Consider the following 25,803-nt stretch of genomic DNA (forward strand, 5'->3'; position numbering starts at 1 on the left):
TTTATTTGTTTGTTGGTTTGTTTGTTTACTATTTGTATTTTTATACCACTCTCTGTCTCCTAGTGAAATCTAACTCAAGAGGAGGAGGAGTCAGTCTGCCTTCTGGAACCTGAAGACTCAACATGAAGTCCTCCTTTGTTTCTGGAGTAAGCAATAGGATCTGCTAGATAGCTTCTATATTATATTTTTGTTTAGTGTGGACGCCCCAGTCCTTTTCAACCTTGCTTCTTTTCTTTGTAACCTAGTATTACTACGATGATTACAACAAATATCTATACCACTTTTCAACAAAGGTTCTCAAAGCAGTTTACACAGAATATAAGATCGTTCCCAAAGGGGCTCACAGTCTAAAGAGAGACACAAGAGAGAAGCCAGCAGCAGCCACTAGTGAGTAAATAGGACCAGTTACTCTCCATCAGCTAAATATAAGAGAACCACCACTTTAAAAGATGCCTCTTTGCTCAGTTAGCAGGTATTAATGGGTAAAGCAAACCACTTTTTGACTGCATACTGCTGGTCTGTGCCTAATGGACCTAATCTCAAATCTCTCCACAGCTTAGCTGTTCAGAGCATGTTATTGCCAAGAGGGGATAGCTCTAGGGTAACGGTCCTTCTGCTGTCAGGAGGAATGATTTTCAGGGATGAAAAAACTCACTGGAGTTCTGATAAACCAGCAGCATGCTAATGGGGCATTCTGGGAAAACAAAACAACAGCTCCCACCTTATCAGAACTCTGCTGATCTTCATTTCCTCTCCCTGCCCCACCAAAAAAGGGGCCCATTGTCCCCAGCCCCCAGCCCCCCAAAGACACAGACAACAATGTAGTGGGTAAAAAGGGCCGCAGCTTTATTGATAAACTACCCTGTTTCCCCGAAAGTAAGACCTAGCCCGAAAGTAAGACCTAGCAGTAATTTCTGATGTACTGCTAATTGCCCTAGTGCATTTTGGGGGGCTAAAATTAATATAAGACACTGTCTTATTTTCGGGGAAACACGGTATAATCGGATTAGCGGACTGCGTAGGGTTAAGCCCACCTCCCCAAGACAGTGCGGGGCCTAGCAATGACCGGGTTCAGACTACCACGTCCTCCCCCGCACCTTGCTTGGGTGACACACCCTGGCTCAGGAAGGCAGCAGGTGGAAAACCTGCTCCCTCCTCTTCATGGTCAACCCCCAAGGGGGCCTGGATCCTTCTAGGTCTTCACACAACCAGGACCGCGCAGCCCATGGGTATGTGAAGTGCCTGAAGCAGGTTTCATGGCGAATCGTCCTCCCTGGGCCACACAAACCACAAGGGAGCAATTGACCAATCACTCGTTTTAACTGTCCAAGGGTGCTCACCGATGTTCCATCCTATCTACTTACCACCCATCCCGCACTGTCCCTGCCAAGCCGTGACCTAACTAATTAACCCTTAATGCTAGGGTAGCAGAATGGAGTAGGTGGAAAAAACCCAACACGGCCAATGCGTTGGGAGCCAAAAATGCCTACTCGGCCCCCCAGGAGGGCGACCAGCCTCTAGACCCGCTCAGATCCTGGGGAAGGGATGGTGGGGGAACCAAACTCTGCACTGAGCGTTTGGGGCGGTGAGCCGCAGGAGCAGCAACCTTAGCCCCACCCCACCAAAAGCTGAGGCCAAATCAGGGGCTTCCTAGGGCCCGTGCTAGGGGCTGAGACAAATCGCCCTCCTCTCAGCACAAGGCCAGGGGAGGGGGCATTTTGCAAAAATGCAAAATTTCAAAAGAACCTTTGGGAGATACTGTGTACATTTGAGGCCCTCTCAAAAGATCCTTTTCCACACCAGAAATGTTGTTCTCACTCCTAAGTTCAGCACAGGTGTAGAGCAAATCCATAATCAAGGACTCTGTCCAAGACGACCTCTAAGCTGGAATCAACACTGCTATCTGTTTCGTTTCAAAGTCTGTCACTTTAATCCAACAATCCTCTTTTATGGGCTATGGGGTCCTGATGGGCACATGGAACTTTCCACTGAATACGTGGGAGCTTGTCATGCACTTCACAATTTACACACAACTCTGGATGAGAGAAATAGGCATGGTATTCAGTTTCTCCTGTGAAAAATTGATACTTACCTGGCATTGGTAGTAATACCTGGCACTTGCCAGGGAATGATGTGACCACCCCGGACGTGAAGATTTATATGCTCCAAAGGTGCTGGGAACTCGTGGATCTGTGCTCGCACTCCAATGTCTTTTCCCTACAAGAATATTAGCAGGAATTTGAAATGGTACTTATTCCCTCTTGCTCATAAACATAAAACACAACTCTTCCCATAGTGCTGCAATGGTGGTAGAAGCTGCCCCTTTTAGAATTATTCCTTCTATGCACATTTTATATGAACAGAAGCCCTGTCATGTATCTGATTTGGAAAGTAAAATCATATTTCATGTGAATAGTTAGAACAGGCAAAAGTTTTGAATCTGCAGTGTCTGGCAGAATCTGGGTGGTTGGCAGACCTTAGTGAGAACAACTGAGTATGTAAAACTTGTAAGTACATAATACTGCAAATTTATTTATTTCAAAGAGAGAGTTGAGTATGTACTTAACATCCCTCCTGCCCTCCATTAAAAGCAGTGAGTCACAGGGGAAGCAAAAAGCAGGGGAGTAACAGCAGGAGAGAGGGCATGCCCTCAACTCCTGCCTGTAGGCTTCCAGTAGCATCTGGTGGGCCACTGTGTGAAACAGGATGCTGGACTAGATCAGCCTTGGGCCTGATGCAGCAGGGCTGTTCTTATGTTCTTATGAGTTCTAGAGCATACTCTGTCTCCGATGAGTGCCTTCAAAATCAAGTTTCTTTTGCAAAGCTGGGCAGGGAGGTCTTGATTTCCAGGAGAAAAGCAGCAAACTGGAAGATGGAGCCCAGAGCCATCCACTGAAGCTAAATGCTAGGAGATTCGGGTTAGATAAAAGGAAGTACTTCTTTACACAATAAGGTATTTCACACAGTGGCTGGGAAGAAGACAGGTACCTACTACATTCCCCCACATGATTTGCTTCTCTCTAGGGTGCTGCCGCTTGTGTGCCCACACAACTGGCGTGGTGGCGGTTGCATCACATGGGACTGAGAGGAGGAAGTTCTCCTGCATCCCACAATGCACTCCTCAGGCAGCAGAAAGCATGGCTCCTCTCCCTGGCTGTGCTGCAGCTGGGGCTCAACAGCTGCCACTCCTGGCAGCTGTCTTCAGAGCCCAATGGAGCACACAACCAAAAAAAGTGAGGTAAGATGGACTCCTTTTGAGGTAGGATGGATCTGGGCAACTTGGGGCTGCAGTTGCTGGGTCAGGGGACCACCTGGTCTCCCAGATGACATGGGCTACTTGGGTAGGAGAGATTTTACCCAAGCTGCCCGTGGCATATAAACAACCTTAATGCATAGCTAATCTATGGAATTTGCTGCCACTGGATGTGGTGATACCCACCAATCTAGATGGTTTTAAAAGGGGTTAGACAAATTTGTGGATGATAGGGGCTACTAACAGCTACTAGCCCTGGTAGCTGTATACTTCTAGGATCAGAGGTGGCATGCCCATGAACACCAGGTGCAAGGGAACACCAAGAGAGGGGTGGTTTCCTTCTTTCCCCCAATTGCAGGCTTCCCAAGTGTATCTGGTTGCTCACTGCTTAAGGCAGGATGCTGGACTGGATGGGCCTCAGTAGGCCCATCCAGCAGGGCTGTTCTTATATTCTTATGTTTCCCTCTCCCCACAGATGTTTCTCCCCACATTTTTTCCCCCTCACTGTAGCTTTTAGTTCAGCCTATTACTGGAAAGACTGCTGGAAGGAGGAAGATGGAGATAAAAGGTAGCAGGCAAAGAAATGATTAAGTGCCCTCTCAGCCTCCACTGGAAATTAAGGCCCCATTTACCAAAGTACAAGTGTGCCAGTACCTTGTGGCAGGTGGGATATGTAGCACCACCCTAAAATGTACTTTACTTTGGTTGGATTATGTCTCATTTCACCCTTGAACTGATTTGTAGAAATCAACAGATGTCTGAAAACGTTAGACCATGGAGCCCATGATTTAGCTTTGTGTACAATCTGCAGTCAGGTCTTTTGATTTGCAGTTATTTTTCAAAAGATTTTTTGCTTACCGAATGATAATCATACCACCGTGTATTTGGTAAATAAGCTCTCACTGTCACAGCACCCTAGAATATAAAGAGATAAAATGAAGTGTCAAATGAAGACAAACTGACCATAATATGGCCATATTAAGGTATTAATCTATTAATCTATTAACACTAAAAGGGTAATAGTTATTTTAATTACTTACTTGGTCTAGTACAGGACTGATCAGCAATGCTGGGCCCCATAGAAATTGTCTGTAGATATCCCATGTGTTTTTGTCCTGTGGAAACCTTGAAGAAACATTGCCAAACCAGGATTATTTAATGTCTTAAGCACAATTCAGCTGACAGAAGAATTGTGAATGAATGTATGTAGGACCTATGAAGCTGCACGAATAAACGTTCAAGAAACTTGTGCATATGCAGATGTGAGTGCATCAGACTCTGTTCAGTGCAGACTCCCAGAAAGGTTGGGGTCTGAATAATCCACAGAGAACCCTACAGAAGCTCAGTTGGATGCATGTTGGTTCCTTGAAGTTATTCAATGGAATGTGAAAATCATGGCTTGTTCCTAATGAACAGAACCAGCAACTCCCACTTTTGGGGTTCATTTATGTTTATTTTGTCTAGAGAGTGCAATCGTCTCAATACACTATAAACTAACTCTAAAGCTTCATCGAGAAATACTGGCTTCTTGATTTTGTAAGGTACCCAAGTAGAATATTTATATATCTCAGCATTCAAGTGTGATATTCTGATTATTCTGAAAATCTCCAGTGTTTAGTCTCTTTGTCATCACAAAAATTTGGGGGAATGCAAGAAAGCTATATCTTCTAGTTTTCAATAATGAAGAACTGAGTCATAGATAGACTATGTTTCCAAATTTCAGGCAGGTATGATGTGCCCAACTCGTTCATTTATATCCCTGCTCATCCATGAAGCTCCTAGTTAGGTTGCAAGCTGCTGCACACTGTATTTCGAACCCCAACAGTCTAATTGTTGAAAAATATACCTGCACTTTGCTTGGGAGAGAGAAAGAGAGTCTCTATTTTTCACTCCTTTAAAAACAGTAATTTGCATCCATCTACAAGGTGAACATCAAACCTTTGCTCACTTTTCTCACAATGACAGGAAGCAATCTTGCTATAGTGCCAGATGCTATCATCCAGCTGCTTAGTTGCAGAACTGAAAGCATGGCTCTGTCAATTAACTGAGCAAGATTATTTTCATTATTCATTGGAACACTTGTTCCAAATAGATGTACATTTCCACACGTGAAATGGTTGAGGAGCAAGAAAAGGGGCTTCAAATAATTAAGGCTGTCTCCATGGTCCCTGTTTGTGTTTGAGCCTTTCTATATACTTTTGAAGCAGCTGAGTGGTGATGAACAGGGGAGACATAAATTCCTATTTGGATCTATAGATCAGCCCTATGGTTTCCAGTCTTGTCCTAGATCCCTAAAGGAGTCTCCTTTCAGCTCCAATCTCAAATCCTCCATGAGGATGCTTTGAATCTTTTGAACATAGGAAGCTGCCATATACTGAGTCAGACCATTGGTCTATCTAGCTCAGTATTGTCTTCATAGACTGGCAGTGGCTTCTCCAAGGTTGCAGGCAGGAATCTCTTTCAGCCTTATCTTGGAGAAGCCAGGGAGGGAACTTGAAACCTTCATACTTCTAGTCTCCCATTCATATGCAACCAGGGTGGACCCTGCTTAGCTAAGGGGACAAGTCATGCTTGCTACCACAAGACCAGCTCTCCTCTCCTTTGGAAGGACCAGTGGAGCCTGATAGTCAGCTGATTGATAGGATGTGTCCTGTCACATCTATTTAAAGTCCTAGAACTTGGTATGGCACTTCATCTTCAACTCCTGTGCCTTTCAACTCCAGCCAGGATGACATCGGTTACTACTGCTCCCAGCTTCTGATTAGTGAATCATTGGGCCCGTTTGGACAACAAATAGAACACAGGGTAGGCTTGCCCGAGGTTAACCTCGGAAGCCAAGAATAATACCACAGACAATCTGGATTGCCTCACCAGTGACCCCCCTCCCTTTTCCTCTGAGCACATCACTTGTCTGGCAAACTTTGGCCCTGATGTAAGAGGGGAAATGCTTGCGAGAGGAGTTTGAGCGCAAACCCGGGTCACTGCATTGGAATGACACAATGCGGTCAGCAGAGCTCCAGTTCTAGCAAGCTACCAAACTTCAAACTGAAGGTTCAATCATCAGTTTGAAGGTGGGAATGGAACTGCGGTTTGGGGAAAATCCTGCATTCAGACAAAGAATACCAACTTCAGGTGAGTGTGACTGAGGACTGCTGTGTCTTCTGAACTGAGCCTTTCTATTGCTGTGTGGGTGATACTGGAACCAGCTGAAAAATGGTTACAGTCTGATTTGCTAAATGGTGTTGTCTTGTGCTTTGTGACTGGTTTGGTGAATGTGGCAGTGAGGGGAGCAATGGTTGGTTAGTTGGGGTTGGATAGTCCAAAAAGGAAAAAAAAAGAAAGAAAAACTCAGCATCTTAAGTCCAACTTGAGCCATGGGGAATTTGACCATCAATGTTGCCTTCCACATTTTGCCACTTAATACTTACTCATTTAGCAAAGGACGTGCAACTGTGCTGCCAGTAGCATGGGCATTATGCATCAATGTGTAAAGATAAGGTAGCAATCTATATCGTATGCTGAGCACATTTTTAGATATAGTTTCAAATGTTGAGTTAAATGACACAGGATCTTGCCTCTGCAAAAGAGATGAGATGTTAATTCATACTACCGAATATTTCTCCCTCTCCCTCTCCCTCCAAAGGAAAATGAATTTAGTCATCTATCAGAAGGCCTTGGGCATGATCCAGCAGGACTGTTATTATGTTTGAAGGATTTCATACTTAATAAAGAAAAAAGTGTTTCATGAACTTTCACAGAATCCAGAATAAGCTAATATATGTGAATCCAATAAAAAGGGATAGCAAAATGGCTATATTTTGTAGTTCTGCTATATTCAGACTGGAAAAAATCTGTAAACCTGTGCTTAGTTAAAATCTCTAAAAATCCTTCAAAAATTCCTTTCCCTTGAAACATAATATAAGCTGGTCAATGGAATAGTAATATGGCTTCCCTTAGGGAAAATAATGCTTATGTAACTTCTGTTTTCCAGGATACTCTCTCAAAGATCATTCTAATAAGCATTTGAAGATATTCTCAAATGTACCCATCAATGATTCAGGGTCCTCTTTTCTCCATGTGACCCATTAAATGGTAGTTATAGCCATATGAATTGTGTGGTTAGCATACACAGAGAGATTTGTATTCATACACACACACATAGGGGAGATATGATAGAGGTGTATAAAATGTTGCATAGAGTAGAGTGCTGACAGAGATAATTTTTTCTCCCTCTCTCACAACACTAAAACCAGGGGTCATCCCATGAAACTGAAGGCCAGGAAATTTAGGACCAATAAAAGGAAATACTTTTTCACACAGCAAATTAATCTATGGAATTCTCTACCATGGGATGTGGTGATGGCCACTAGCTTGGATGGCATTAAAAGGGGTTAGACACATTTAAGGAGGACAGGTTTATCAATGGCTACTTGTCTGGTGGTTATAGGCTATAGGCAACCTCTAGTCTCAGAGGCAAGATGCCCCTAAATACCAGTTGCAAGGGAGCAACAGCAGGAGAGAGGGCATGCCCTCACCTCTTGCCTGTGGGCTTCTCTGAGGCATTTGGTGGGCCACTGTGTGAAATAGGATGCTGGACTAGATAGGCCTTGGGCCTGATCCAGCAGGGCTGTTCTTATATTCTTATATTCACAGTAGGAGGATTGTCAGTGGCTGCTCAGAGCATCATTCAAAAATTGCAAGGTAGGCATGTATTGCAATCTCTCGCTAAAGGGCATTCACACCACAACCCCCCTTACATAAATGTAGACCACAACGTGCCACCTGCAAACAGGTGCACCACAGAGAAAATATCTACAGAAAAAGTGTTCCAGATGACATAAGCAAATGAGCCAAGCAACCCATGACAAGGCAAGGGAAGCTGAGCAGCCTGGACCAGCCTGACCAGCCAATCAAATGGTGGGAGTGGCCAAAAAAAGTATGGGGATGGCTCTGTTTTTCATGGGATGCTAGATAGAGTTTCTCTTCACATTAGGTGCCCACTGTCTCTGGCAGGGCTGTGACCCCTACTGTAATCCTTTCATGGATGGTTGGGGTGGGGTAGAAAAAATTATCGCCTTTTGCATTCAGTGAAAACTGGAATGAAGAATCGGAACTCCTGTCTCCATTGGCAACATCATACTTTCTCAAGAGGCTATCATGCACGATTAGAGCAAAAGCACTGTTACGTGAAATATACTGCCAAAATTACTTGACGTACCCTAGTCCCCATCACATTGTGATTTCTAGAGAATGTGTAAAATGCTCCAAGCTCCATCCATCGGGCGCACATTTCATAGGTTGTGTCATTGAAGAAGCCACAGATGTCAGCACCGCTCTATAAACATGAAAATGGGTGGGGGTGGGGAGAGTTCTCAGGTCACACTCGATTGCTACAAGTGTTTTAAAAGAATTTCAGATAGAAAGTTAATCCAATAACATCACTTACGTAGGAGATTCCAAAGAGACCGAACTCCAGGATACCTGTCAAAATGAGATAGAATAACATTTTTATATAATTTATCTTTTAAAAATGTGAAATAAATACTATATTAAAAATCAATACATCCAAGTGCATATACAATAACAGCAACAAATATTTAGCTACTGCTTTTTGACCAAAGTTTCCAAAGCAGTTAACATAGAGAGAGAATTAATTAATTAATTAATTGATTAATTGGATCCCTGTCCCCAAAGGGCTCACAATCGAAAAATGAAAAATAAGATAGACACCATAATAGTCACTGGAGGGATACTGTGCTGGGGGTGGATAGGGCCTGTTACTCTCCCCCTGCTAAATAAATAAAATCGCCACATTAAAAAGGCGCTTCTTTGCCCAGTTAGCAGGGGTTATACATGTCGATAATAATGATTCTAAGCAGAAACATGTGCTTTCCCATTGCTTCAGGGAGTATTTGGTGCACCTGGGCAGCTTCTGAGTCCATGTTTGATTTTCCTCTCTACAGGTACATAAGGCTAGTGCCTGCCCGAGGTCACTGAGGGGGAAGGAGGTATTTGCTGAGTTTAAACAGTGGTTCTGTTTGACATTTCCTAGCCTTAGGAGCATGCACTCTGCACTCCCTTCTGAATATAGCCTGATTCAGACATTTTGCTGCATGAGTGTATAGATGTCTGTACACTCGTACATGCCTTTGTGTGAATGACTGTACCTGTGTTCATTTAAAAAGTGAACCTGGATACAAGCCGTTCAAATGCATGGTACAAATAGTAAATGTGCTTCTCTACCTCCGTCCAACATAACATGTGGATGACTGTACCTGTGTACAGATATGTAACTGTGCAAACTGGACACTCATTGTATGAGTGTTGAACACAATGTGTGAATGGGCCTTGTGAGTTGGAAAATCCTAATTACAACTGTTGGTAATTAGAAATAAATCAAGATCAGACATGATGGCTAAATTGATTGATCTTGGTTTATTCTAACCAAAGTTGTAGAATAAACCTGAAACCCACCTGAAACCTGGGATTCAGATCTCAGTTTATTTCAGGTATGCCCAAGGCACTTCCAATGCTATGAGATATTGCGCAGAACTGAAATGTAACTTTATTTCTGTGTGATGTCTGAACCCAAGCAACATATATTTCCAGTGAACCTCATTCATGAACAACCAGCAAGCTTAGAATAAATCCTCTAGTCCAAACCTGCACAACATGAGGCTCAGGGGCCAGATCCAGCCCACAAGGACTTTTGTACTGGCCCCCAGGAAGGAATATCCAGTAGCAGCAGGAACCATAGAGAGCTCTTGGATTGCTCTGCTTACAAGTAGCAGTGGTTTGATGCAGTTGACCACTTGGGACCAGATGTCCCCTGTCCCTGGGCCAGAGCCTACTGACACCATCCATCTTTCCTCTGGCCTTTCCCCCCCAACTCCAACTCTCTGCCACCCTACTTTCATTAATATTTTAATAATTAATCCTAATGTAAAAATCAATGCACTGAAAATTGTCCTTGACCCTGCACATCGAGTCATGGTTAGTTATGGCCCACAGGGGGCATTTCAGCTGTGCACCCCTGTTCTAGACCAATGGAATACTAATGATTTGATATAGTAGCCTACTGGGTCATAGTCTAATTAGAAATGGAAAGCCCATACAGATGGCCATTTTATCACATACCCTACCACACCTCTGCACCTCTTGTGTAAGGATGATAAGGAAAATTATCCTTATCTTCCTTAGCAGTTATCCAGGTTATCATGGTGCAAGACTCACCCTAGAGCAGTTTAGTCATCTGTGCATGCTTATGATCTCTTCTACATTTACAGTATAGTTACTGGTACTGGGGAAGTGAATGGATTTCATTACCTTATATTACACAATTTTAAGTAAATTTCTAAGATGTATAACTTTTAGGGAACACTATGAAGCTATATATCTTTACAATGATTACTTCTTCATATGGATGCTTTAAAATGTTTAATGTTTCCTCAAAAAAAAAAGTTCTTATATTTTAAAAAAACAAAACACCATAATGATGGGTTGACTCCCTGCCCATCCACTCAAGTAATAATTGTGGTAATCTAGACCAGGGATTCTCAACGTTGGGTCCCCAGATGTTATTGGACTTCGGCTCCCATAATCCCCAACCAAAGGCCACTGGAACTGGGGATTATGGGAACTGGGGATTATGGGAGTTGAAGTCCAATAACATCTGGAGACCCAACGCTTAGAATCCCTGATCTAGACTAATTGCCCATTATCCAGATATTGGGCAGAATATTGTAATTGAGTCTAAAGTGGATTTGGCCTCCATTGGAGTGCCCTTCCCTGCTGCATCCCTTTTCTTAACTTACCAAACCAAGAGACGGATGGGAAAGGCTCATATCAGGTGCTGTCATGGACCTCTGTTAGGCCAGGATGCTACTTGAGCATGCACAACAGTGACCATAGCAGCTATGTTTTCCATAATTTCTAGCCTCTGTTCCCTGGGCACCGCAAAACATGTTCACAGAAGCCTTCAGGAACTAATGGAGGCCTTATCATGGTGTCTAATGTGAACTTTGACCACCAGCTAAGGACCACCAGCCAAGACACACTCCATTAGACTTGAGTCCAGGCTCCAATGTGGTCTGACTTCAGTCCTAATTGGGTCCTGGGGGACAGAGACTGGGAATTTGCCATCCAAATTGCCCTCCTTTAAGATTATACCTCAAAACTAAAGAAGCAATGTTATCCATTTGAAATTTTGCGGGAAAACAATATAAAACTGAAAGAAATTCGTACCAATAATGGATTTATCAAGCTGATCCCATCTTGCATAGTTATCACCGAGCCAATGTCCTGCCCATCGTCCACTGGATGGATAAGTTGAACGGGTAATAATGATCCCACGTTCTCCTGTTGCATTGCGCATACCACTGATATGGAGTAAAGGCACACCAAATAGAATGATGTAAGTTCAAAAATATTTTGCATAGCAATACATGCCAGTTTACACTATTCTACTAAGGATAACATTATATGTTATGCACATCATCTGGCTGCTGTTGAAAGCCCACATCTTCTCCCCCTCTTTCCCATGCTAAACTAAAGCTAAAAGGAGCTTTGTGGTCTCATGATATTGTGAATCTCCCTTGAGAAATATCAGCCAAGAGAATTTGGCAAGATGATTGTACTAACCAATTTTGTAGGTGAGGTTATCATGCCATACCCTTGTCTGAATATACTAGACTTTTAAGCAGATAAACTGTACAAATGACTTACTAGTAGGTAGGTTTTGCTTGTGACCATCCATAAAGGTTATGCACATTGTAGTGACTCACAGGTGTCCCGTCAGGCAGCTGCTGTTCATTTTCCATGCAAATCGTCACAAGATCCAGTCCCCTTTCTCTTAAAACCAAAGCTGACAAGGAGATTATGAAAGGCCATAGAATTAGTTGGTCATCCATAGCCTTTAATACATCAGGAAAATAAATACTCATTCAAGTTAGTGCTTGACCACTCCCAGAGGGGTAGCTGTGTTAATTACAGCAAAAACAACAAGAGTCTTGAAGCATCTTTAAGACTAACAGGTGCATTGTAGCTTAAGTATAAAAAATAGGGGTTTTCTTTAAAGGAGGACAAAAGAAGACCCACCACCATTCCTTCAAAATTTTCTAAACCTATATCCCATTTTCTCTGCCAACAATGATGGGAAATGTATGGATCAGCACTAGCACAGAACAGATGACTAAACTGGGGGGGGGGGAAGCATTTCTTTATTTCATATTGATTACAGTGACTGTAACAAGTATCCATTTCTATTTGAAGGGAAGTATACAGAGGTCATAGTATTTTTAAACAATTAATATATAAAATGAGGTTATATATTTTTAAAAAAAGAGTTGTTGTTTGTTTGTTTGAATGATGCGAGTCTAGGTTATTAGGATAACCAATTGAAAAAAATTGTTGTGTCCAGTTGAAGCCTTCAGTACCATTATGTTAAAACTAACTGAAGTTGGATCAAACGTGATTAATGTTAGAGACTGCTCTTACCTGGCATGTATGGAGGATGGTTTAATGTCTGATTGTGGCAGCCACCAATATTTCCATCAATGAAGTTGGAGGGTTCATTCATGTCCTACAGTATGTTTTGAAGATAAAAATTCATCACCTTTCAGCAACTCTGCAGTAAATGGATTGTAGATTATAGCCAATGTTACATAACACCGCCATCAAAGAACACCATAAACATACTGGCCTACTTGATGGGGAGAATTACTCAAAGTAGTCCCAATGAAATTAAAAAGACAAGTAAGACATTATATAACTCCTCATTTTAATTTCAATGGGACTACTTTGAGTAATTTTCTCATGATGCCAGCCATTACAATTAATCAACTAATTATAGTATTCCTTCTCAAAATTAGCATACTGTAGGATTAGTAGCAACTAAACAAAATGACAATGGGGCTATTCTCATGATCAGCAAAAGTCGGTCTAGGATAGCCTAGCCCGATTTTTGCTGACTGTGTAAACCACCGGGCTCAGAGACAAGTGGCTTACAAGTGGCTAGCCTGCTTTTTTAGCCCTCCCCAAAGCCCAGGTTTGTGGAGCGAGCACTTCACAAATCTGGGCTTTCCAATCGTGAGTAGTCACAGCGCGGCTCTGCGCCTCAGCTACTCATGAGTAGACTCTGGGAGGGAAGGCGAAAAGCCACCTCCCGGGTCCGGGGTTCTCCCCAGTATGCCCTGCGCACTCGCACAGCGCATACTGGAACTTCCAGGGGCCACGCGGCCCCCGAGCTCCCCAGCCCCCGCCAGCTCCATCACGGAGCTGGCAATCATGTGGGCAGCCGATCCAGCAGCCCAGGGCTCCCTCCCCGCTCGTGTGCGGGGAGAGCGGGGTTAGCCCGCTCTCCCCGCGCGCACTCCAAAACTGGGTCTCACTGATCGTGAGACCTGGCTCAATGTGTCAGAAACCACAAAAGGCCTAATGAACAAGTACGTTTTAACAAACCATCTAACTCTCAAAAGATCTGGTTGAGGGATCTCCCTTTAGAGGACATTGCAGAGAATAGGCCCTACCACCCTGCTCTTGCTTTAAAGCAACTCCACCAAAGACAGAGGTGGAACCTGCAACAAGAGTTCTCCATATGATTGTTCGTCAGAGGGGAGGGGATGCATACAGGGGTAGGTCCTCCCTGAGAGATCTCATATTGAGGATAATTAGATTTTAAGGATCAAAATTCCAGAACTTTCAACTCAGCCCAGGTTGACATATGAAAAGGAAAATTTGACCAAGTTTTGACATAATGGCAAACCAGAGGCAAATGTGCCAGGTTCAAGATTGTTGTAGCCCAGATGCAGAAAACCACAGTTTTGTTGCCAAACCACAGATCGGTTTTAGCTCCCAAACCTTTAAGCTCAAACTGCAAATGAAAGATTTCCTGAAGTTTAAATTAATTAAGGAAATATTCCTAGCAAATAAATAAAGTAATTTTTTAAACAAAGAAGCAGAAAACAGTGCTTAGTACTCACAGTCCACAGACCATCAAACTTCAGGACATTGGCATAATAATTCTCTATTTCTCTTTGCCACCATTGTGATGTGGAATTTCTGAGGAAATCTGGGAAAGCAACGTACGCTCGGTACAGCTGAAAACACAAGAAAAGAGAATGTGTGAAGTAAATGAGATTGCTGTGTATTCTACCTCTCTGCTTTGACCAGCTCTACAAAGTTCTCCATGGAAGAATAAATGAAACCAAATGAAACCTGTGGGCATGCACCATCATTACTATAACTAGCATGGTGAACATGAGGTTTAAAATAAAAAGGTCAAGGAAATTTGTCAGGTCAAGATTTTCTGTAACAACAGAGGAATAATAAACAAATGTGGTAAAAGAAATACCTGCAGTTGTATTTCCAAGCTTGCATTTTCATCAACTATTACATTGGGATAATCTGGCCACACCTAATTAGAAAAGGGAAAGGGGAAAGTTAGGCTTGCAAAATAGCATATTCTCATTATTCATGAGACAACAGGAATTCTTAACATATATCTTCACTCTACTTCCCCTTAGCATAGCTGATTGCCTATCCATCAACAATATAGATGCATAGAATAGACACATCGTATTGAGATAAATCTCCTGGTCATAACAAAGAGCATACCAAAGACATGTCAAAGTACTTGTGCAAAGTCAAAAGTCCCAGTGGACCTTTGACTTTTGGGTGGGGAGAGGTGATGGGGAGAGCGACAATCACACACCCCATGCAATGTGATAACTTCCTTTGAAAGTCTTCTCAAGTGCACTTGTGTAATTTTGACTTAGTTTTACCAGTACATATTTTTTTTACAGACTACACACACACACAAACACACACACAGCCCAACTGAATTTAAACCAAACCAAAAATCCTGGCTGAGTTCTAACAAAGCTCAGAGAAAATCCTACCACCCTGCTCACTAGGAGGGGTCAGTCTGGGAGGGCAAGGTTGTCCCTCTCCTTTGTAGAAGCTTCTTGTTGAAGACCCTGCTTACTGTCCCAAGGGAAAGCACCATCCCTAAGGTATAGAATGCCCTCTGGGAGTCACTAGAGACTAGGAATATAAATACCTTGTTTAGGCATGAATCATAGAATGGCAGCAAAGAAATGCCAAGGAAACTCAAGGAGCTTCCAGTCTCAATTTAAACATTGTCCACACTGAGGTTTTATTGCTAGACAAAAGCCTGTGGTGGGCCAGCCTCTGTTTGAGCATCAGGAAGACTCCCAGTCCTAAGCCCTACCAACCAAACCATTTGCTCCACTCTTCTTTTCAAATGACTGACTAAAAGATTTTCCCCAAACACAGCTAGAGTGGAAAGATGCCCTAATCACCTGTCAAAATAATCTCATGAGTTTTGAACCATTACCACTTACTGAGCCCTGCTAAATGGGCAAAGAGGCAGCTTTTCAACATGGCAATTCTCTTTATCTAGCAGGAGAGGAGTAACTGGCCCTATCCACCCCCAACACAGTACCTCCAGTACCTGTGTCTATCTTTTGTTTATTTTTAGTTTGTGAGCCCTTTGGGGACAGGGATCCACCTTATTTATTTATGATTTCTCTATGTAACCACTTTTGAAACTTTTGAGAAAAGTGGTATATAAATATTTGTTGTTGTTATTGGACTGCTTGTTATTGGACTGGTTCTGGTTTATGTTCAAGACAAACAAGGAGTTTCTAGCGTGCAGTTCATTGAAAAACAAGTAGTTCTGGTAAGAACTAATCTGCCTCCTTTCCATTCACTATTGCTACAACTGGACTAAATTTAATCCAAATCATTTAGGCTGTTCACAAGTTAGCCCATTTGCATCTCACATGTTCATGTGTCCGCCATCTTGAATTGGGGTAGATTACATAATCAGCAACTATGCCTTTGAAGTGTCCCTATGTGTCCCTACAACTGTAACATATTTAGTCCAAATTGGCTACCACTTGCACCTCAGTCACACATCTGCCATTTTGAATTGGGGTGGATGACAACACCACAAAATATGTCATTGAAGTGTTCCTATACATCCCTGTAACTGTTACAAATTTGGTTCAAATCAGTTAGCTGGTTCACAAGTTAGCTCACTTGTGCCTCAAACTGCCATCTTGAATTGGACTGGATGACATCATCACAAACTATGGAGTTGAGGTGTTCCTATGTGTCACTCACTACAACTGTACCATTTTTTAAAAAAATCGGTTAGACTGTCCACAAGTAAGCCCACTTGCACCTCAAATGTTCATGCATCCGCCATCTTGAATGAAGGTGGATGACATCATTACAAACTATGCCCTTGAGCCGTCCCTATGTGTCACTCACTATGAGTGTACCAAATTTGGTTCAAATCAGTTAGACGGTCCACAAGGTAGCCCACTTGGGCCTCAAACGTTCATATGTTCACCATCTTGAATCAGGGTAGATGACATCATCACCAGCTATGCCACTGAGGTGTCCCTATGTGTCCCTATACCTGTAGCAAATTTGCTTCAAATAGGATAGATGGTTCACAAATTAACCCACTTGTACCTTAAATGTTTAGGTGCCTGCCATCTCGAACAGGGGTGAAGAAAATCATCACAAACTATGCCGTTGAGGAGTCCCTATGTGTCCCTACAACTCTAACCAATTTGGTTCATATGGGTCCAGGCATTGCGAAGTTGACGGGGGTGGGGGACACACACGGACACAGACGCAGAATGCCAGGTGATCTCATAAGCTTACTTTCCTTAAGGAAAGTAGGCTAAAAAAAAACCAACGTTCTCTGAACAAGTTTTGAGGTTCAGGTTTGGTTTAACTTCCCAGAATAAATTATCCAAATGCCATCAACCTAAAGAAGAGAGCCTTATGTTGTTTGTTAGACATTGAGCCCATTCGCATGACACAAGTGGCCTGGGTAGAAGAGAACTGATCCAAGCAGCCCATGTCATACGGAAGACTGGGAGGCCTCCCAATGCAGCCCCAATCCAGTCCCCAGACAAATAGTGAGGTAAGGGGAAGGGAGTCTATCCTATCTCATGTTCTGATTGTCTGCAGCACCGGAGCTCTGAAAACAGCCGCTGGGAGAGGCAGCCATAGAGTCCTGAGTGCATCTCAATGACCAGGGAGAGGAGCCCTATTACACTGGTGAGGGATGCCTCTCTGCTCCCCACACAGTACATTGTGAAAGGACTTCCTCCTTTCAATTCTTCCTCCCAATGTACCCAATGCTGCCCTGATCGTATGGGTGCATGAGCAGTGGAAGAGGCACCTACCACTCCATCTGGAGAAAGGGAGGTCTCCCCATTTGGTCATGTGAATGACCTCATTGACTAGAATGTGATTGCTTTTTCTTCTAATGAGTTTGTCAGTAAAGGTCCCTGTAAGTTTAGTTTTTTGCTTATTCATTGTATATAATTTATACCCCACCTTTCAGAAAAAACACTCAGTTCCTGTTATATACTTCCTCCTACCCAGAAATCAAATGGGATTTGGGATGTACCAAATCAGCTGATGACAGTTTGCAATGGTACCTTTGCCCAGGCAATCTCTGTGCTTCCAGGCAACGTGATGAAGACATTCTCCTTCACTCCATTGGTGAATGTATCATATGGTTCAGTTTCATTGCCTGATATGGCTGGATCCTAAAATGAATTGAGAGTTTTACTGCTACAGTAAACCAGCAGATAAATATGGTAATTATTTCGTTCTTTCACTCATTCATGCAATGTTTGTCCTGCCATTCTGCTTGCAAAAGCCACCGAGGCAGGTAACGAAACGATAAACATAAAGATATAAAACCTTTTAACTGAACAACTTAGTTAAAAAACAAACAACCCATAAAATGACATTCTTTATAAAAACAACTCATACTATGTGCAAGATTACTTTAATTATTCCCACTAGACTCCACAAACCTTGTGGAATAGAAAGTTGTTGGTTTTTTTAACTTGAAAAATTCCAGTAAGCTTAGTCTGGTGGACATCCTATGAGACAAAGAGGCTATTCTCACAATGGGGGAAAACCGGGCTAAGGGAGTCCAGCCCGGTTTCCCCCCATTGTTTGAACTGCCACGGCGCCTATCCGCCTAAAAACCCCTACCCTTAAATGAGGTTAACAGAGTGAGTGCTCAGTTAACCTTGTTTGCTTGATTGTGTGTCACCTGCGGCTGCAAGCAGCCATGGCTGACACACTTGGGGTGTGGGGAGAGGGGACGGGAGACCCCAGGAAGGCACTGCGCAGTCATGCAGTACCTTCCTGGGGCTACCTTCCTGTGTCTCCTTCCCCCAACCCCTGGAGCTCCCAAGGTAGCCATGGCCAGGTGCAGGACTAAGTCCATTTTCCCCACATAACCCCATGAGGCTCTACGCATTGGTCATGTGTAGAGCCTCAAAGCTTTCTAGAAGGAAAGCATCACAGCGAACAGGGGTTTTATGTTCTGATCTCTGGTAGATAAAATTATCTCAAGTCTGGGAGGGTTATACAGGAGCTCCCCACTCCATAAAGCATAATCAGCTTATGCCAGGGGTCCTTAAACTTTAATCCCAGCCACACTGGGAGTTGTAATCCAAGAATATCTGGAGATCCAAGGTTGGGACACTCTGACTTATGGAATTCATTAAGTTGAGAAGTGGTAATGGCCACTGGCTTAAAATATTTTTTTAATGTATCAGAAAGCTCCGTGGAGGATAGGTCTAACACAGGGCTGTACAATTGTTGGCCCTCCAACTGTTGCTGGACTACAGCTCCCATCATCCCCTGCCATGGTGGCCAGTTGTCAGGAATTAGGGGGGTTGTAGTCTAACAAAGTTTGTGCAGCCCTGGTCTAACAGCGAATGACCCCAATAGATAAAAGGGGATCTCCAGGTTCAGAGGAAATCTGTTTCTGAGCACCAGGTGATTGGGGGGGGGGTAGGAGGACAGAACCGAAACACTATTGCTTTCATGCCCTTTTGTGGGCTTCCCAGAGACACCTGGCAGGCCCTGGTTTGGAAACAGGATGGTGGGTTAGATGGACCCTTGGTCAGATCCAGCAACTCTTAATTACATGATCACCTGACAATGCACAAGGATAGCAACTGAAGAATAATTAAGCTCCTAACCAGGATGATGATGAACCTGGAGCCCTCTGATTTTATTTGATCAACAAACGCAGGAAGGTCAGTGAAGTTTTCACCCAGAGTGAAGTCCAGCTTCCGTTTCATGTAATCAATGTCTGTATATTGCACATCCTGTGTTAAAACAAAAGTAGTGAAGACACATACAAATAATAAGGCAAGAAAGGCGTGGCGATATATTATGGCAGAATTTTGTGAAGACTAATTTTGAGAAATCTCAACATGTTCCAATTCAAAAGTTTAAGACAGAAAGCAGAGGACTGGAATCTATCTCAAAAATGCAATAGAAAGTTAAGTATGACTAAGGGCCTCATAATGATATTATTTTTAGATATCTCTGTAAAGCTGCTTTAAGTGTACACCTAAAAACATAAGCGTGATTGTGGCAAACAGATATTTGCAAACGTGTATCTTGCAAATCCACTCACTGGATTTGTGGTTCTGTGCTGAACATACACTATCTGGCAAACTTGGGGTTCTGATGGCATTATACCCCAATTCACATTTTTATCGCATATACAATCTGTGTACCGTAGTGATGTACATGAATTATGATTCAATGAGTGATTCAAAACATAGCCCTGGCACCTTCAAAGGGAGGAGAGCAGGACCATACCTGCTCCTCCACTACTTGCAACAGCTTCCTGTATCAGCAGCACTCCACCCCAGCTGTCATCTTGCACTGATGACGCTCCCCCAGCTGTCCTCATGTGATGGCAGCACACACATGGCCTCCACGCATGGATCTGCTCTCCTCCCTTTTAAAGGTGCCAAGTTTCATGCACATTCCTACACTTCCTATCCCTACCTTAATTTGAGAGAGTCTGTCCCCAAGTTCACTTTTAAAATAAATGCCTGCACAGTCATTCCCAACAAAACAAAAATGTGCATCTGTATAGACACTTGAATGCATGTACAACATAATGTTTGAATAGGTCTAACGTTGCACATACAACTCCATTGTGTGTATAACTGTCACCATTAGGATGGTTCTGTGTGGAAGTAAAGCTTGTGTGTTGAAAAGCTCAAGGAGGGTGATATATACCCTAAGCTCATCCATGGATTTTTGTCAGTTAATGCAGGGCCACTCACTCAGTACCAAAGGTAAAGGCAAATTTGCCCTCATTCCAAAAATATATCCAGCTGCAGTATTTGTCCCTAGAGGAGTGGCAACTATTCACTTATATGGGATAAAGCAAACAGGTACACTCAAGGGCATGTCCAGGATGATAGGTGATCTATTTATTGATCCTGGTGACCTAAACCCTAGAAGTTAAAGCTATGGATTTCCCCACTACTTCATCTGCAATCTAGCTTCTGTTTCTTGGTCATCCCATAAAGTAACAGAACACTGGTTTCAGTTTGATGGTAAATCTGCTACCTGCACAGCCCTCTCCATACTCTCCCTTACTGGAGTACAAAAACCAACACATTGGAATGGCAAGAAACTAACATAGGGGATCTGTGCTTTCCTCATTTCTTCATACAGACTCCTGACTTCAGCTGTATTTTTGTATCCATAGCGGCACAGCTGGAATCCCAGTGCCCAATAGGGTGGCATGACAGGTCGTCCAATCAGCTGTAAAAAAATAGAATAAATATATTAATATATGCTATCAGGATTGCAGGTAGTGAAGAAAAGCAATCTATTTTATGGTCCCAAACCCAATCCAGTTCTAGTAGCAAATAACATGCAACTACTCATAGTCCTAGATAGAGCATGTGCCTTCTGCATCTACATAAAAAGATGCAGACAGTCAATTCATTTCTGTTTGGGATAAAATGCATTGAGATTAGATGCACATATGGAAGTCTGTTTGCAGGAACAGATTCCTTTGCTGCATCAGGGCACATAACTGCTAATGTCAAAGCTGGCTTACTGCAGTGTATTCTTGAACCACTTCTTCTGGAGTTGGCCCCAAAACCATGTAAAAGTCCAGAATTCCTCCGATAGTGCGATATGTCAGAGCAGGTGTTGGCTGGAAGGTGACATCTGGAAAATTCAGAAAACAGAGTGAGGAATCAATCATCAATTACAAAAAATGAATCAGTCAGCAACAAATGACACTGTATTTGGAATGCAAAGGAGAGATTTCTTACCCATAGCATTACTGTTGAGCAAAAGAACTCCATGAGCACTTCCGTCATTTTCCATTCCCATGTAGAAGGGGTGGAAGCCATATGAATTCAGTTTGTACTGTGGAAGAAAGAATTGGGGGGGAAATAATGTCCCCTGCATCAAATAATACTAAAGAATAAATGACCTAAGAAAATATGACACGTGCATCCTTATCCACTGATTTGCTTTTGGATTTCAGGTGGAATAATCAAGAGAACCACTCCTTGCTTCAGGCTTCCTATTTAAAGCAGCTGACATCCTGACTACTGAAGGACACATGTAAAGAGGGTCTGCAGGGACACAACTTCGGCTCATGTACAATGCCACCAGTCCCTCTACATGCACACAACTGAACAAGTGAGCCAGACATTCCACTTTTCCTGTGCTCCAGAAGCACTCTGGGAAAGAAGAAGCATTCCAGTGAGGGTAAGCAATGGAAAAGAATATTTGCCAATACATCAATTATAATGGAAGAGAATATTTGGGGGGATTATTCAATCCATTATATTAAATGCATTGGCGAATATTCTTTTCCAGACATCAAGGGACATGACATGTATTCCCCATCTTCCAAAGAGCTTCACAGGCAGGGTAGATAGAGATGCTGCCTCAGTCTCCAAGCAAGGTCTCAATTCAGCTCTTCAACCACTACACCATGACTACACCGGCTCTCAAAACTCCGCAAGCAGAGTTAAAAAGACCAAGATTTTGAGAATGTGGTATTGAAAACATGTTTTTTCCATGCTGCGCTTTGGCATGTCCTGTCTCAAATTAAATTCAAAGTAGCCTCTTATTCCCAGAATCCATTTTATATAGCAAATGAAGATTTTCTGCATTCCAGGATTCATCATTTTCTTCTTTTTTAAAAAGACATTTCACACATGGCCATAAGCCTAAAGAATAAGTTTTAGCAGCTTAGGAAAGAAACTAAGTCCAAAGCCATCTCCTTTCAAATTGACACAGAAATGTAAAAATCAGGAACTTTGCTTACACCAGGAGGTTGATCTTTTGTGAACATTCCCCAGGTCTCCCAGTTCATGTCCCTCCGGAAGTGTGTATGTTCAGTTTCTCCAAATCCGTATACATATTGTGATGGCAGGCGAGTCGCAATCTGAATGAACATGTCACTAAAGGTGAAGCCGGGTACCTGTGAATTCCAGCTGCAAGAGAAGGATGGTTACTCCATACCATGCAGGACAGCAGATGCGAAAAGTGGCCGATATACCACAAAAAGAAATGTCAGCCCAGGAATGTACTGCACATTCGAGTTGCACATATTACCTCAATGCAAAAACTGCACAAATTATGTTATAGAACAGTAACCCAATTTCATTGGAAATAAAGAACTTGGTGCAATTTGTACAACTTGTGTCCACGAGGCATTCCAGGGGTAATGTACCCTTGTGCGGTATCAGACAGTGGAAGGAGACTGTTTCTCTGAGAAGAATAGAATAGCCAGGAAAATTCCAATAACTGGATCTCCAGGTACAACTTTACTACCCTACTTTCCGAAAGGGTGGTCAGTTATCTTAGATGTCATGAAGAACCAAAAGAGAGAATTGTAACATTGCAGCCAGGATGATTTTCATGAGCATTAACACACACAAGAGATCACAGAATTGGTACACATGGAACTGATTATCGAGCAGGGTGAGTCACTAGAGGTCTTCAAGTAGAGGATGGACAGCTCCAGATTTCCTGCATCAAGTAGGTCATTGGGCTAAATAGCCTACAAGACTCCCCACCTGTGCCCCCACAACTCTATAATCCTAACTACCATGGCATTTAACAATGGAGATACCAAGATAGCTGTCCTTGAAGGTCATTCTGATATTACAGAGCACTTCAGGTCTAACGGCGTCAATAAAGTATAAGCAATGGTCCACCATTCCACTCTAATGGGGTTGAAGAATTATTACCCTAGGCACCAATGTACAGCACAAGACAGACTAAGTGCTATGCAAGCAAGACCTTACAGATTTAGTGTAATTCACCCCTCTACCCATGCTGTGATTGTGTCCCAGGCACGTTGGGAAATAAGCTTGGAATCTTCACTCTAGGGTCTTTTTTCTGATGAGGGATGCTAAAGTAAACTGATCAATAGGGGCAATCATTTTACTTACACAATGGTCCCTGTCTTTTTGCGTTTGATCTGTATGCCAAATGGATTATTCACAACTCCCACTTCATAAAGCCGATCAGCTTCTGTACTCTCTGGACTGCTTGGTGTGAAGAGTGGTACTGGAACTTCGTATCTTTTGTGGCCGGGATCAGAGATCTATGGAGAAGACAGCATTCTTCAAGGTACATAGAATTTGCAAAAAACCCACACACATATATATCTGATATCAGAACACCCTTCATGTTTAATGGAGTCAATACAGAAGGCTAATTACATGATGATACTCCCTCCTTCCAAGTTTACCCTCCCCTCCTACCATGTGGCAGATCTCCAAATGATGTGCATTAATGTTTTAGAGCTTCTTCCCACACATACTCTGCACGGTGGTATCTGCACATCAGTCTAGATTTCTCTGGCCTGAGCAGCACTGGTGGTGTAGTCATGGCAAGCAAATGTATTTCAGTGACTTAGGGTAGAGTGCTTTTAAATGCTGCCTACGTGGCATAGACTGGTTCCAAGAGGATGGGTTTTCCAGTGGCTGCCACTTGTGGGCTCTCATACATATCTCTGTTTTCAGACAAATAGATTTAACATGGGGTGGGAAGTAAGTAGATCTCAGGAGAATGGAGATTACCTTAAACTGTAGCATGTGGTTGGAATGGTAGGTCACTTCCAAGAGAAGCAGGTCTATAGGTGAAGAACCATTGTAGGGATTAGGGATGTTGGTGTCCCTATGGAGATCAGCGGTCAAGCCTTGAGCAGAGTTTCGAATATTACTGATGGAGTAACCATAGTTGCTGGGATAAAAACAGTTTGGTACACCAGAAGTAGCGGCAACCTGAAATAAAATGCGAACTTCATTTAGTCAATCCTATTTGACTAACAGGAAAACATAGAAGGAATATCTTTTCTTCTATGTTTTACAGAAGGAAACGTAAGAGGGACCTATCCCCTAAGGGGGATATTTTACAGTGCTCACATGTAGTGTCCCATTCAAATGCAAACCAGGGCATATCCTGCTTAGCAAAGGGGACAATTCATGTTTGTTACCACAAGGCCACCTCTCCTCCCAAATTGTCTAGAGCTTCCTCTATAGACAGGCTGTAAACTGAATGGGCCACAAACCAAACAAGCATAAGAGCCTTCAGTAATTTTGTTTTGCTCACTACAAATCAAAATAGTTTTGGAAAGTGGGGAAACCCTTTTGGAGAAGAAGAAAATGTTTTCCTGTTGATGAAAACAAGCTGAGAGGATTTCTGGTTGATCTTTCTTGGAAGGAAAATTGCAACAGCAGCAGCAGCAACCAAAAAAAGATGCCCTATCACCTTTTTCACCAGTTCCCTTTTCCAAGCACATGTCTACTCCTCACCTTCCAGATGCAGCCCCGAGCTTCACAAGTGCTTTGAGTTGGTTCTGGGTATGGATAACAGTTAAATTTTTCAAAGTCTGGTATATTTGTTGGGTCCTGTGTCCAAGTTAATGTATATGCTTCTCCAAGTGCAAGCTGAAGGCCAGTAATGTGCAAGACCTTTGGGAACAAAAACAGAAACATGAGCAATCCAGTTTGTCATTCTTTTGTTCGGTGCATTCAATAGAAGCTTCATATTACAAAGGTGGATGAATTTCATCTGGTTCAATGAAGTAGGTTGGGCTCTATAGCTATAGCTCAGATATAGATGCAAACATATATGGAGGCATGTGATGATAACAAAAGAGAATGGATTAGGAGTGTGCAAGCCAGCTGAGAATCAAGCCGGGTCAAGCTCGAACCAGCTCGGCTCGAAGGCTCATGCTCGAACCAAACCCGCCCCATAGAGAGAGGAGCCAGTCTGAATTCAAGTTGAGCCTTGCAGGGTTACAAGTAAAGGGCTTTTCTGATAGTAAATGTCAATGGGGGAAGGTGGAGGAGGAAAAAGGTAGCCTTTAGTTTTAAAAACAAGCCAGCGGAGGCTCCTCCTGCCAGCCTCCCAAATGACAATATGGGCAGGCTATGGCCTGTTTCCCGCCTCTGTGCATATGTGGCCGCCATGCCACGTGATAATGACCTCCATGTGTGTGCAGAGGCCATTTGCATCACCATGTGTTTTCTTTTTAGAGGTAGATACTACCCTTTTCCTCACCCCATCCCCACATTTAGTATCAGAAAAGTCCTTTACTTGTAAGGGGGAATCCTTGTAGGATTCCCCTTCACAAAAATACCCCTCGAGCAAGATCGTGAGGTGGCTCAAGGGCCAAGCAC

At 42.9% G+C, this 25,803-nt stretch overlaps 1 protein-coding gene across 1 annotated transcript in view; it reads right to left on the reverse strand.

Annotated features, from left to right (window-relative positions):
- The window catches only part of SI (sucrase-isomaltase), a 220,785-nt gene that overhangs the window by 8,389 nt on the left and 186,593 nt on the right, over positions 1–25,803 (reverse strand). The window contains exons 93-112 of the mRNA XM_053309014.1: positions 24,934–25,092; positions 24,199–24,402; positions 23,566–23,720; positions 22,434–22,602; positions 21,424–21,520; positions 21,204–21,316; positions 20,777–20,902; positions 19,309–19,437; positions 17,740–17,850; positions 14,604–14,666; positions 14,233–14,349; positions 12,749–12,833; positions 11,978–12,116; positions 11,498–11,631; positions 8,700–8,734; positions 8,472–8,588; positions 6,682–6,830; positions 4,294–4,378; positions 4,112–4,168; positions 2,093–2,217 (exon numbers count right to left, since the gene is read on the reverse strand). Coding sequence (XP_053164989.1) covers positions 2,093–2,217; positions 4,112–4,168; positions 4,294–4,378; positions 6,682–6,830; positions 8,472–8,588; positions 8,700–8,734; positions 11,498–11,631; positions 11,978–12,116; positions 12,749–12,833; positions 14,233–14,349; positions 14,604–14,666; positions 17,740–17,850; positions 19,309–19,437; positions 20,777–20,902; positions 21,204–21,316; positions 21,424–21,520; positions 22,434–22,602; positions 23,566–23,720; positions 24,199–24,402; positions 24,934–25,092 — 2,369 coding nt within the window. The remainder of the gene's footprint in view (positions 1–2,092; positions 2,218–4,111; positions 4,169–4,293; positions 4,379–6,681; positions 6,831–8,471; positions 8,589–8,699; positions 8,735–11,497; positions 11,632–11,977; positions 12,117–12,748; positions 12,834–14,232; positions 14,350–14,603; positions 14,667–17,739; positions 17,851–19,308; positions 19,438–20,776; positions 20,903–21,203; positions 21,317–21,423; positions 21,521–22,433; positions 22,603–23,565; positions 23,721–24,198; positions 24,403–24,933; positions 25,093–25,803) is intronic.

Source organism: Hemicordylus capensis, chromosome 3, assembly GCF_027244095.1.
Source record: "Hemicordylus capensis ecotype Gifberg chromosome 3, rHemCap1.1.pri, whole genome shotgun sequence".
Taxonomy (NCBI): domain Eukaryota; kingdom Metazoa; phylum Chordata; class Lepidosauria; order Squamata; family Cordylidae; genus Hemicordylus; species Hemicordylus capensis.